Source organism: Mustelus asterias, chromosome 21 (genome assembly GCF_964213995.1).
Source record: "Mustelus asterias chromosome 21, sMusAst1.hap1.1, whole genome shotgun sequence".
In the NCBI taxonomy this organism is placed as follows: Eukaryota; Metazoa; Chordata; class Chondrichthyes; order Carcharhiniformes; family Triakidae; genus Mustelus; species Mustelus asterias.
In genome coordinates, this window is record NC_135821.1 from 58,538,747 (window position 1) to 58,552,308 (window position 13,562).

Below are 13,562 nucleotides of genomic sequence, written 5' to 3' on the forward strand. Positions count from 1 at the left end.
CATTTCCTTGACTTGATTTATTTTCAGACTTCTTTCATAACAATCCGATTCAACAGGAAAAGATGGGTACCTGCAAATGAGATGTTAAAGAGCCAGCTGCCGCTCCAGAATTGTGAATTTACTAACCCATGTTCTGAAGAATACAGTGGAAACTCCATCAATCTTCAAATCGTGCTGTCAGACTTTTCTCAGCACTTGAGTAAACAAACAGGTCTTGGTTTAATGTCACATCTGAAGACTAATAGAGTCACAGAGATATACAGCACAGAAGCAGGCCCTTTGGCCCAACCCGTCCATGCCGACCAGGTTTCCTAAACTGAACTGGTCCCCTTTGCCTGCATTGGGCCCATATCCCTCTATACTTTTCCCATCCATGTACCTGTCCAAATGTCTTTGAAATGTTGTAATTGTACCCGCCTCTTCTGGCAGCTCATTCCATGAACGCAGCACCCTGTGTGTAATAAAGGTGCCTCTCAGGTCCCTTTTAGATCTTTCCCCTCTCACCTTAAACCTATGCCCTTGAGTTTTGGACTCCCCTACCCTGGGGAAAAGACATTGGCTATTCACCTTATCTATGTCCCTATGATTTTATAAACCTCTCATCCTCCAGGGAAAAAAAAGTCCCAGTCTCTCCTTATAATTCAAATCTTCCAGTCCCGGTAACATCCTTGTAAATCTTTTCTGCACCCTTTCCAATTTAATCATAGAATCCTACAGTGCAGAAGGAGGCCATTCAGCCCATCACGTTTGCACCAACTACAATCCCACCCAGGCTCTATTCCCATAACCTCATTTAACCAAGCTAGTCCCCCTGACACTAAGGGGCAATTTAGCATGGCCAATCTACCTAACCCGCACATCTTTCGACTGTGAGAGGAAACCGGAGCACCGGAGGAAACCCACACAGACCCGGGGAGAATGTGCAAACACCACCCAGACAGTGACCCAAGCCGGGAATCGAACCTAGGTCCCTGGTGCTGTGAGGCAGCAGTGCTAACCACTGTGCCACCGTGCTGCCCATAATATGGGTATGAAAGACCAGACCTCCAACAATGCAGCGTTCCATCAATAGGTAATAAAGTCACCAACATGCTCAGATTATTATAGGATCCTCCTCGAATGAAAAATGAATCTTCTGGGCACTGCTGTTAAAAGCCAGGGAGAACGGTAGAACTTTGTGCCACTGCTCTATGACTATGTTCCCCCTTTGCCTGCTCATGGACATATACTGCTTCATGGAACATTTCAGCTGCTAGCCTGAAACATAAGTGAAGGGACTCAGTGAAAAGGGAACCCTATCTTTAGATGGGAAATGCAATAACATTTTTAAACTGTGAGCAAGTGTCATGTGATTTGATGTCATCTGATCAGCTGCCATGTAACCAAATCACTAGGAATTTGTTCAACGTAAGTTGATAACTCTAAGCTTTTGGTTGCTTCATGCAGACATTAAATAAGTCATGATGTGGAGATGCCGGCGTTGGACTGGGGTAAACACAGTAAGAAGTCTCACAACACCAGGTTAAAGTCCAACAGGTTTATTTGGTAGCAAATAGCATAAGCTTTCGGAGCACTGCTCCTTCGTCAGATGGAGTGGATATCTGCTCTCAAACAGTGCACAGACACAGAAATCAAGTTACAGAATACTAATTAGAATGCGAATCTCTAAAGCCAGCCAGGTCTTAAAGGTACAGACAATGTGGGTGGAGGGAGCATTCAACACAGGTTAAAGAGATGTGTATTGTCTCCAGACAGAACAGCTAGTGAGATTCTACAAGCCCAGGAGGCAAGCTGTGGGGGTTACTGATAATGTGACATAAATCCAACATCCTGGTTTAGACCGTCCTCATGTGTGCGGAACTTGGCTATCAGTTTCTGCTCAGCGACTCTGCGCTGTCGTGTGTCGTGAAGGCCGCCTTGGAGAACGCTTACCTGAAGATCCAAGGCTGAATGCCCGTGACTGCTGAAGTGCTCCCCCACAGGAAGAGAACAGTCTTACCTGGTGATTGTCGAGCGGTGTTCATTCATCCGTTGTCGTAGCGTCTGCATGGTTTCCCCAATGTACCATGCCTCGGGACATCCTTTCCTGCAACGTATCAGGTAGACAACGTTGGCCGAGTTGCAAGAGTAGGTACCGTGTACCTGGTAGATGGTGTTCTCACGTGAGATGATGGCATCCGTGTCGATGATCCGGCACGTCTTGCAGAGGTTGCTGTGACAGGGTTGTGTGGTGTCGTGGTCACTGTTCTCCTGAAGCCTGGGTAGTTTGCTGCGGACAATGGTCTGTTTGAGGTTGCGTGGTTGTTTGAAGGCGAGAAGTGGGGGTGTGGGGATGGCCTTGGCGAGATGTTCGTCTTCATCAATGACATGTTGAAGGCTCCGGAGGAGATGCCGTAGCTTCTCTGCTCCGGGGAAGTACTGGCGACGAAGGGTACTCTGTCCATCGTGTCCCATGTTTGTCTTCTGAGGAGGTCGGTGCGGTTTTTCGCTTTGACGCGTCGGAACTGTTCTGATGCGCCACAGCGAAAAACCGCACCGACCTCCTCAGAAGACAAACACGGGACCCGGTGGACAGAGTACCCTTCGTCGTCCAGTACTTCCCCGGAGCGGAGAAGCTACGGCATCTCCTCCGGAGCCTTCAACATGTCATTGATGAAGACGAACATCTCGCCAAGGCCATCCCCACACCCCCACTTCTTGCCTTCAAACAACCACGCAACCTCCAACAGACCATTGTCCGCAGCAAACTACCCAGCCTTCAGGAGAACAGTGACCACGACACCACACAACCCTGCCACAGCAACCTCTGCAAGACGTGCCGGATCATCGACACGGATGCCATCATCTCACGTGAGAACACCATCTACCAGGTATACGGTACCTACTCTTGCAACTCAGCCAACGTTGTCTACCTGATACGCTGCAGGAAAGGATGTCCCGAGGCATGGTACATTGGGGAAACCATGCAGACGCTACGACAACGGATGAATGAACACCGCTCGACAATCACCAGGCAAGACTGTTCTCTTCCTGTGGGGGAGCACTTCAGCAGTCATGGGCATTCAGCCTTGGATCTTCAGGTAAGCGTTCTCCAAGGCGGCCTTCACAACACACGACAGCGCAGAGTCGCTGAGCAGAAACTGATAGCCAAGTTCCGCACACATGAGGATGGCCTAAACCGGGATGTTGGATTTATGTCACATTATCAGTAACCCCCACAGCTTGCCTCCTGGGCTTGTAGAATCTCACTAGCTGTTCTGTCTGGAGACAATACACATCTCTTTAACCTGTGTTGAATGCTCCCTCCACCCACATTGTCTGTACCTTTAAGACCTGGCTGGCTTTAGAGATTCGCATTCTAATTAGTATTCTGTAACTTGATTTCTGTGTCTGTGCACTGTTTGAGAGCAGATATCTACTCCATCTGACAAAGGAGCAGTGCTCCGAAAGCTTATGGTATTTGCTACCAAATAAACCTGTTGGACTTTAACCTGGTGTTGTGAGACTTCTTACCGACATTAAATAACCCATGGCATTTCTCAAGCAGAGTAAGAAGTTCACGCTGTATAGCGGCCAACATTCTTCGTCAACTAATGTCACAGAGAACAAACCAATTCTGCATTTTTCTCACTGTCCCTTGTTGGATCTTGCTGTGTGCAAAATGGCTGTCACATTTGTCTTAAGAGCAACAATCTTATTTTTAAAAATTTTACTCCATTCTTAAAATTATAAAACCAATGTGCAGAGTGGACAGGGCAAGCCCTTAATCCGTCTTCTTGCTTACTCCAAAAATCAATTCAAATTCAAATTGAATCCAATTCATGGTCTCTGCAAGAGAGACATACAAAATCCAAACTGACAAAAGAAGGCATTGCACCTGATCTTGGGTTTGATCTAATGCTTGGTCTTAGCCAAAAGGCTGAGAAGAGTTGGAGTATTGAATGTGAAGCAGCCTAAGGCACTACTTCAAATATATGTCATGTCTGTTAAAGCACTTTGGGACTTCCTGAGGTTCAGAAAACCCTTTATATAAATGCAAGTTCTTCCTTCTTCCTTTCAGAAAAATGACGCTATCTTGTCGTAAGGTTCTAATTGCAAATTGTAAACAACTTTGCAGGGACGAGATTGGAAGCATTTTGAGGCCCACGTCTCATTTAAATTCAACAAATACAGAATTCTGCACAAAATGAAAATCTGAAATTAAAACAGAAAATGCCAGGTTCATGCAGCAGCTGAAGCAGAATTTGTGGAGAGTGTAACTGTATTAATGGAGGCAATTTGAACCTAACCTGGCTGTCAGGAAAGCAAAAGGATTAGGTATAAAAATGGTCTTACACTCTGTTCAATTTTATTCTCTTTTGAAGTCAGTTATTCGTAATATTGGTCAGATAAAAAACTGACCTTACACCCAGTCTCATAGATTTCCTGCAAGGTCTGTCAGGTAAAATTACCCCAAAATTTGTCAGGTCAATGATCTTTCATCAGATGTTGGAGATGAACACTTTTAAATCAGGTCTGTTAACAACTTTGCACCATATAAAGCATCCTTTCTGAATGTATCACAGCTTGGTATGGCTCCTGCTCTGACCAAGATAGCAAAAAATTGCAAAGGGTTGTGAGCGTAGCCCAGTTCATAATGCAAGCCAGCCACCCATCCATTAACTCTGTCTACACTTCCCACTGCCTCAGTAAAGCAACCAGCATAATCAAGGACCCAGGCACCCAGAACATACTCTCTTCCACCTTCTTCCGTAGGGAAAAAGATGCAGAAGTCTGAGAACAGTACCAACCGACTCAAGACCGGCTTCTTCTCTGCTGCCATTAGACTTTTGAATGGACCTGTCATATATTAAGCTGATCTTTCTCTTCACCCTATCTATAAATGCAGCACTATGTTCAGCACCCTATCCTTTCCTTCTCCCCCATGTACTGTATGAATGGTATGTTTTGTCTGTATAGCACACAAGAAACAATACTTTTCATTGTATCCCAATACATGTAACAATAATAAATCAAATCAAATCAAATTAAATCAAATCATTGCTGTCAATGAAACTGAATATTGGACAAGGACAGGATTCAAAACCTTTGTGCTTGCTTAAGACAATTTTCTACCTCCAAATCTAAGTCTTAGTACTATAATATGCATTCCCTTTACACAACACACTGTTGGAAAGTGACTTATGTTATAGAATTATCTAACTCGAACTCTTCTAGCTAGTTCAGAATCAGAGAAATGAGCATCTGGTGAGGTGGTCAAGTAAAAAACTTCTTTCTTGTAAATTGGAGAATGGGGGTCATCTCTGTCCATCTCCTGATTGGGACTTATTCTTTAAATTAAATAGACTGGAGAGAGTAGAATGTTTAGTTTAGCTTCATCTAATTCTTAGTGGTATTGTGATAACAAATGTTAATTTAATCTAAAAGGGACAATGTTATTGGGGTTAGCATATTGTCCTCTCTCCTCTAGGACCTCAAATATATAGTTTCTAGTCAGCTTGATGGTGCTTGGATGGTGGGATAGGTACAGGTTCCACCGGGAAACACATTCTCTTTAGTGGTGGCCATTTGTGAAGGGAAACCTGTCAGGGTGGAGCAGAACGAAAAAGATGTTTGCATTTCTAAAGCACCTTGCATGGCCTCACGACATTTTAAAGTGCTCTGTAACTAATGAAGGATAGCCACTGCTGTAACATGGGGAACATGATTGCCAATTTATATTGAACAACTTCCCATAAACAACAATGAAATGAATGAGCATTTGTTTTATTTTACCCTGCTAATTCCCCTGACACTAGAGTCAATTTAGCATGGCCAATCAACCTGACACACATATCTTTGGACTGTGGGAGGACACCAGAGCACCCGGAGGAAACCCACGCAGACATGGGGAGACTCCACACAGACGGTCATCCGAGGCCGGAAGTGAACCTGGGTCTCTGGCGCTGTGAGTCAGCAGTGCTAACCACTGTGGCACCGTGCCGAGTTGTTTAGTGCCTTTTGATGATTCTAACACTGATGCTTTGTACGTTTCCCACGTTAAATGATTCCCTTGGTGAAGAAGGGAAAGGGTTAATGTTTTCTGTACTCAATGTATTTTGTACCTAAAGGGAAAGGGTTAATGTATTTTGTACCGAAAAGGTTGAACTTTGTACTTAGAATGTATCACAAGCATAACCCTTCATTATGGCTAATCCCCTTGTTTATACTGCTTCTGACATTAATACAAGTTAACTTTTATTCTTATAACAATAAATAGTCAAATGTAAATGTAAATGTGAATGTGAATGTGAATGTGTTTGCAGACATGCAAGTCTTACCTTTTCTACAGGCTTGCGTGGTAAATGTAAATGGAAGAAAGCATTGCAAGATGTGAAGTGCGATGCGGCCATTTGAAGAGGAACTCCCGCTGGGGCAGCTGGAAGAGCGTCGGAACTTCAAAGGGAAACCGCGGGAAGAACAGGAAACAGAAGACCTGCGCTCCATGAGTTGAGAATGCCAGATACACTGGTTTATGGTCAAGAAGCTATCAATGGATTTTTTGTAGTTGGTCTGGAAGCTTGCTTCGTGACCAGCAGTTGTAAATTGTATTTCTGAGTCGTGACTGGTCTGGGGTTGATTTGCGACCAGTATTAGAAGCCATGCTGTATATATATATCCCCACTTTTCTGTGTTCAGGGAGAACTTTGGCTCTGCCTTCAAGGGGTCAAGTTCTCCCGCAAGCTTGTGAGAATAAAGCCTACTCTATTTTGACTCATACCAGTCTCAAGAGGTATTTTTACCTACTACACTTGGTCTTCAAGCTGTTTGAGACAGTTTTGAACTCCAGTTGAGCTCACTTTAGTGAATTGATCATAATCGAGTCTCTTTAATGTCCCTGTGTTTTTCAACTGCCTCAGCTTTATTTTGATGGTGAAAACTACAAACACACATCCACTTCCATAGTCGTCGCCCAGGTAGATCTTTGCTTGTTAAACTGCACCTTGGAATCTGCTGTTTGTTGCCACATAGTCAATTTGATTTCTGGTCATGTCATCAGGACTTTTCCAGGTGTATTTACTTCTTGCATGCTCCTTGAACTAGCTATTTAGAGTAACCTGACCACTTACTATGCACCAATCGATCCACATTTCTCCTCTTTCGTTGAGATCACCCAGGCCATGAGGTCAAACAAAAATGGAAGACAGAACAAATATTGGACCTAATATTGGGTGGCATGGTGGCACAGTGGTTAGCACTGTAGTTTCACAGTTCCAGGGACCCAGGTTCAATTCCAGCCTTGGGTGACTGTGCAATGTCTGCACGTTCACCCCATGTCTGAGTGGATTTCCTCTGAGTGATCCGGTTTCCTCCCACAGTCCAAAGATGTGCAGGTTAGGTGGATTGGCCATTCTAAATTACCCCTAAGTGTCCCAAGATGTGTATGTTAGGGGGATTAGCGGGGTAAATACGTGGGGTTACTGGGATAGGACCTGGGTAAGGTGCTCTGTCGGTGAGTCATTGCAGACTCAATGGGCAGAATAGCTTCCTTCTGCACTGTAGGGATGCTAGATAGATCAATGGAAATATCAGAAATTGGATAAAAGGATCGAACAAAAATCTGCTGAAGAGAAGGAAGAAGTTTTATTGAACAAAAAAATGTGAAGGAATAGAAAAACATAAAACACAGACTCAAGAATAATGCATAAAATATCAGGGAAATCACGGGAAAAGTTACGTGTACATCTGGCAGATGTATCAAAGGGAAACATGGAGAAATTATCGCGGAAAAGAACGAAGTGCTTACAAGATGGACTGAATACATACAAGACTTATTTCAGGGCCCCAACCCTCACCCTAACCCTAACCCAGAACAAAAAAACCCAACAAATCAGAAAAACATGGATGGTCCAAAGATCATGATAGACAAAACAAGAACAGCAATAAATAAAATAAAAAACAATAAAGCCAAAGGACCAGAAGAACTAGTCACCAAACAAATTAAAAGTTTAGAAGACCCTGGAATAGACAAACCAACTCTTATATTTAATGAAGTTTACAACACAGAAGAAATCCCAGAAGACTTAAGGAAATCAATATTTATTGTGCTCCCTAAAATGCCCAGGGCAATTGAATATGAATTCTATCACACGATCATTCTGATGATTCACGTTGCTAAGATCCTTCTTTGAGTACTGATGAATAAGGCCAGGAGCAAGATAAATTTCGTAGATGATCGAGGAACGAGGAATGCTTTCTTTATGGTAAGCATGCTATCAGAAAAAGGATGTAGTCATGTGTTTTATTGATCATAGTAAGGCATTTAATAAAATTAATCATGAGAAACTGATGAGCATGTTAGAGTCTCTTGAACTTGATGGCAAAGATCTCAGAGTGATAAGAAATCTTCATTGGAAACAAAGCGCAGGCATAAAAGTTGAGAACGATCTAAGTGATTTTGCGATGGTTAAAAGAGGGAATCAGACTGGGGTGTGTTTTCTCTCCGGATTTATTCAATTTGTGTTGTGAAAATATTCCTAGAGAGATTGAAGACCTTTCTGGATTATTAGTTGGAGATTACAACATTAATAATAAGACCATAGGATACATAAGCAGAATTAGGCCATTCGGCCCAATGATGTAATATTGGTTGATTATTGTTCTTATTGCCAACTTTGAGGAAAAACTGCAAAAGATTTTGGATAGAGTAATGAGTGAAAGTGACAAAAGGACTGGACATAAATTGTAAACAAACAAATTGTCTTGTAGTGTCCAAAAAGTAAATCAAACCAGAATGTAAAATCACAGTAAAGAAAGAAAAGATCAAACAGGTCGACAAAGATTGTTACCTCTGTATTTTAAACATGTTTATGTCAAACAGAAAATAGCCAGAAGAAGAGGGATTGATTGGAATGGCCAAAGATGCATTTCAAAAAATGAAAAATAATCTGATCAACAAAAATTAGCCAGTAAAACAAAGCTGAGAATCCCAGAATGCTTCATCAGACCTATTTTGACATACGGAAGTGAGTGTTGGACAGTCAATGAAGCAATGCAGAGAAGAATTGAGGCTGCAAGTTGTGTTTTCTGAGGCAAATAATGAAGATATCTTGGACAAGTCACACCACCAATGAAGAGGTTCTAGTAAAATCCAAGATCAAAAGAATTCTGCTGATCAAGATGAGGAAAAGAGAGTTGGAATTTCTTGGGAATGTAATATGAAATCATGATTCCAAAAGTCCCATGCTGAAGGGAAAGACTGATGGCAAAAGAGATCTAGGTAGACAAAGAATGGTCTTCTTAAAGAACCTCACAAACTGAAGGAATGTATCACCTAATGAAGGTGAACCACAACATTAGAGCAGGATTAACATGGAGGTCCATGGACACAATGCCCTCTTGGGCATGGTCCCGCAAGAGAGAGAATGTTATTTGTGGAATCAATATTTTACGTGTGTGTGGTGGTGGAGGGGAGGTTGTTCTTTCCAATAGTGACATGGGATATTTTACATCCAACTATAAAGTCAGATGGGTCTCTGTTCATAGTCTCAGCTGAAAGATACGATGCCATCACTGCCACTGGAAAGTCAGTGTCCATTATGGACTCCAATCTCTGCAGTGGCACCTCAACATACAATCTTTTGACTCCAATATGTGAGGGCCAACAAGTTAATCTGGACTGTGCCTTTCCATGATTGAGGAGTGAAAGTGACAAAAGGGATGGGCATAAACTGTAGTGTCCAAAAAGTAAATCAAACCAGAATGTAAAATCACAGTAAAGAAAAGGTCAAACAGGCCGACAAAGATTGGTCCCTGTTCAATAGTCTCAGCTAAAAGATATGATGCCTCCAAGGTCCTCCAAGCCAGTAGACGGCAATGTGTGTGTTTGTGTAATCACTGGTAGAATGACGGCGAGCGGTCCTCCAAGCCTGCCAGTGGCGCTGTGGAGTGGGAGGTGAGGGACGATTCGGAGCTGCCGAGTGTTTCCGGAAAGAGCCGAGTGGAGGCTGAGTTCCGGACTCGGAGCTGCCGAGTGTTTCCGGAAAGAGCCGAGTGGAGGCTGAGACGGCAGAAGCCGAAGTCGGAGTGAGGCTCAGACAACATAAGCCGGGGAGAGGGACGAGTTGTGAGGGTGTTTGCTCGGTGGCGAGGTTCAGAGTTCGGGATCATTCACCATGGGAGCCTGTCTGGCAATTTGTTCCCTGGCCAGCTGTGTGAGTACTTTTACCGCGGGGGGAAAACTCTGGCTCCCACTTTTTCTCCAGGAGCCGAATGCCTGGAGGGTGGCCCGGCTCCTTGTTCTACTCCAGCTCGGGGCTCTCCCCCCTCTGACCAGGCCTAACAACATTCCCTCAGTTGGGCTCAAAAGATGTGGCCTGGTCCCTTTGATCTTAACAATAGATCTGTGTGTGTGAAAGTGGCTTTGTATTGGTTTTCAGCACCTTAAATCACATTCCTTATCATGTTGACAGAAATACCTCCTTATTTCCACTTTAAAAGCTGCATTTAATTATCAGGTTTCTTCCCCAAGAGCTGAAAGTTGTTTTCATGTTTAAAATTAATCTTTTACTTCCCGTTTGAGGAAGTTGGTGGCAGACCAGATTTGGTTTCCACATGATGTTTTTTTTCTTCCTTGTTTGTAACTTTGTTTTAAGTAAGAACACTTCTGTAACTTTTTTTGGAAATATTTTATCTGTGGATGAATAAAGGTTATTTTCTTGTGGCTCAAATCGTAGTTTAAGAAATTCCACAGATTCACTGCCCTCGGAGAAGAAATTCCTTCTCATCTTTGTCTTAAATGGGTGACCCCTCACTCTGAGATTATGCCCTCTGGTCCTACACTCTCCCCCCTCCACTCCATCTGACGAAGGAGCTGTGCTCCGAAAGCTTATGGTATTTGCTACCAAATAAACCTGTTGGACTTTAACCTGGTGTTGTGAGACTTCTTACTGTGCCCACACTCTCCCACAGGAGAAAACAGCCTCTCAGCATCTACCTTGAAAATCCTATACGTCGCAATTAGGTCGCCTCTTATTCTTCTAAACTACAATGAATACAGGCTCAATCTCGGAGCTATTACCCATGTAGCCAACTGCAATACAAACACAGTTCTGGAAAAGTAAAGTTCTGACAGTATCTGTAGAAAGAGAAGCAGTTAATGTTTCATGTGTATGACTACAACCCCCAAGTGTTTTGAAGTCAGGCGCTTCGTCTCGCAACATGAAGATTGTGCCCTTTTTAAAGGGACACTTACTGCTCTTAGTGGTTGTGGGGAGTACTTGTTGAGAGTAAAGCACATGTTGTTTCTGACTTGTAAACACTGCTAATGGTTGCAGCTCACGTAATCTTATTTACTTCCCCTGTTTTTCCTCCCAGAAGCAGATGTCTGACATCTGCAGCTGAGTGACTGAGGTTTGGGAGTCAGTCCTGTCTTGCTTCTATCCAGGACATTGTGCCCATTACAATCTGCCCTAATGTTTATTTGAGTGATTTCTTTAAAAAAAAATCTATCTTTTTGCCATCCTGCTCCCCCCTCCCCACAACCCTTGCAGTTAGCAGTCAGTGGAGCTGTCCAGATCTATCTGTATGTTGAGTGTATAAGTATTGAACTGGGTGAGCATACTAAATAAATCTTTGGCACTGCTAAATTAGAAATGAGATACAATTATTTGTCTGAATTATTCATTGATCTGAAAAGTTATGGTTTGCCTAATTAACCATGGCTCCTAAATTCTCATCCAAATCATTAATGTAAATAACAAATAACAGTGGACCCAGCACCAATCCCTGAGGTCACCGCCTGCAGTTTGAACAACCACCCTCTGTGTGTGTCGTCCAGCCAATTTTGTATCCATTTGTCGACCTCACCCTGGATCCTGTGAAATTTAACCTTATGCAACAACCTAACATGTGGTACCTTGTCAACTGCATTGCCCTCATCTACCTTCTTGGTTACCCCTTCAAAAAACTCAATCAAATTTGAGAGACATGATTTTCCACTCACAAAGCCATGCTGACTGTCCCTAATCAGTTTAATTTCACACATTCAATTTTTATTCTCCAATGAAAAGTGCCCCAATCTGTTGAAGCTTTCTTGAAGGCTTAACAACGTTATTCAGATATCATCCTAATAAATCAATTTTTGAACCTTCCCCTGCACCTCTCTATACTTAGGTGGAACAGTACAGAGTACTCCCAAGTGGAGCTTAAGGTTCTATACAAGCTTTATATAACTTTTCTGCTTTTCAATTTTATCACTCTCAAACAAACCCCCCAATACAGTTCTTTAAAATGGCTTTATTAATCTGTCACTTTTAGTGACTTGTGGACCTGTACCCCAAGATTCATCGACTCCATTTTACATACTTGTTTTCCAAGCAGTATGCGATCTTATTCCCTTATCAAAATATACCACCTCTACTCGCCAACATTGCAGTTCATTTGTCAATTGCAAACCTGTTCTGTGAGTCACCCTGGATTTTCTGTCGTCCTCTGTATTAATCACATCCCCAAATTTGGTGTTGTATGCAAATTTTGGCAGTGACTTGGACTCGGAAATTGTAAGTACAATGGAGAACAACAGTGGCCCCAGCACCAATCCTTGTGTAATACCATTTCCCAACTTTTGTCAGCCTGACTAACTCATAATCTCTTAGTATCCAGTCTGCTGTTTGTCCCCTAACTCTCCAAGGTCTGACCTTAGTTGTGAGTGTACTATGTGGTACCTTGTAGATGGCTCACTAATTTCAAATGTTTTTACTAAGCTTGTCCAAGTGGTACAGTGTGGGAGGTGTTCTTGTTTGGCTATTATTGGATGACTGAACGGTTCCCAAAAAGAATCCTTCCTCCGGAAGTATACAAAGATTGTTATTTGTTTTACAGCCCTGGATATATATTGTACTTTCATGCTGTGAATTTAAACAAAGAGTGTAGACTATGCGAGGATCAAATGTTCACAGTTGAGTGACAATAATATCCACAAAGTTTGAATGAAATAAAATTCTACTTGTTTCCTGCTTTTGAGGTTAATTGCATGGTACCAATAATGGGCATTCACACTGTTATAGCTCTGAACAGCACAGTGCATTTATTTTGAAAAGTGGGTTACCTTAGTTCAGTGTGCATTTATGCTACAAATTTAACTGGTGCATTGGTTCTAAACTTCCACTAGGCTATGGAGCAAAATAGATTTAAAAATACAATCACGCTTTGGCAATGGGTTTTGCTGGCAAGACTGGCATTTATTGTGTATTCCTAGTTGCCCGAAGAAGGTAACCGTGGACTTTCTTCTTGAACTGTCAGAAGCATTGTGACGCAACGGAATGATATGCAAGGCCATTTCATAGGGGAGTTGAGAATCAGCTACGTTGGTGTGGGTCTGGAGTTGTACAGAGTTGGTGTCTGAAGGACATTAAACCTGTTGGATTTTGTGACTTACTGACATGGCCATGAAGCTGTCAGTTTTTTATTTCCAGATTTTGTTTTTAAAATAAATTTCAGTTTATACAGCAGAGTAGCAATAGAAAGGAGAAAGTTTGGAAATAAAATTAAAAAAAACATAATTGTGAATTTATTTTCACAAA

At 42.5% G+C, this 13,562-nt stretch overlaps 1 protein-coding gene across 1 annotated transcript in view; it reads left to right on the top strand.

The window, feature by feature from the left end:
* Window positions 1-10,024: 10,024 nt before the first annotated feature.
* LOC144509307 (serine incorporator 1-like) overlaps window positions 10,025-13,562 on the top strand; it is a 36,869-nt gene continuing 33,331 nt past the window's right edge. Inside the window, exon 1 of the mRNA XM_078237953.1 lies at window positions 10,025-10,193. Coding sequence (XP_078094079.1) covers window positions 10,155-10,193 — 39 coding nt within the window. The 5' untranslated portion in view covers window positions 10,025-10,154. The remainder of the gene's footprint in view (window positions 10,194-13,562) is intronic.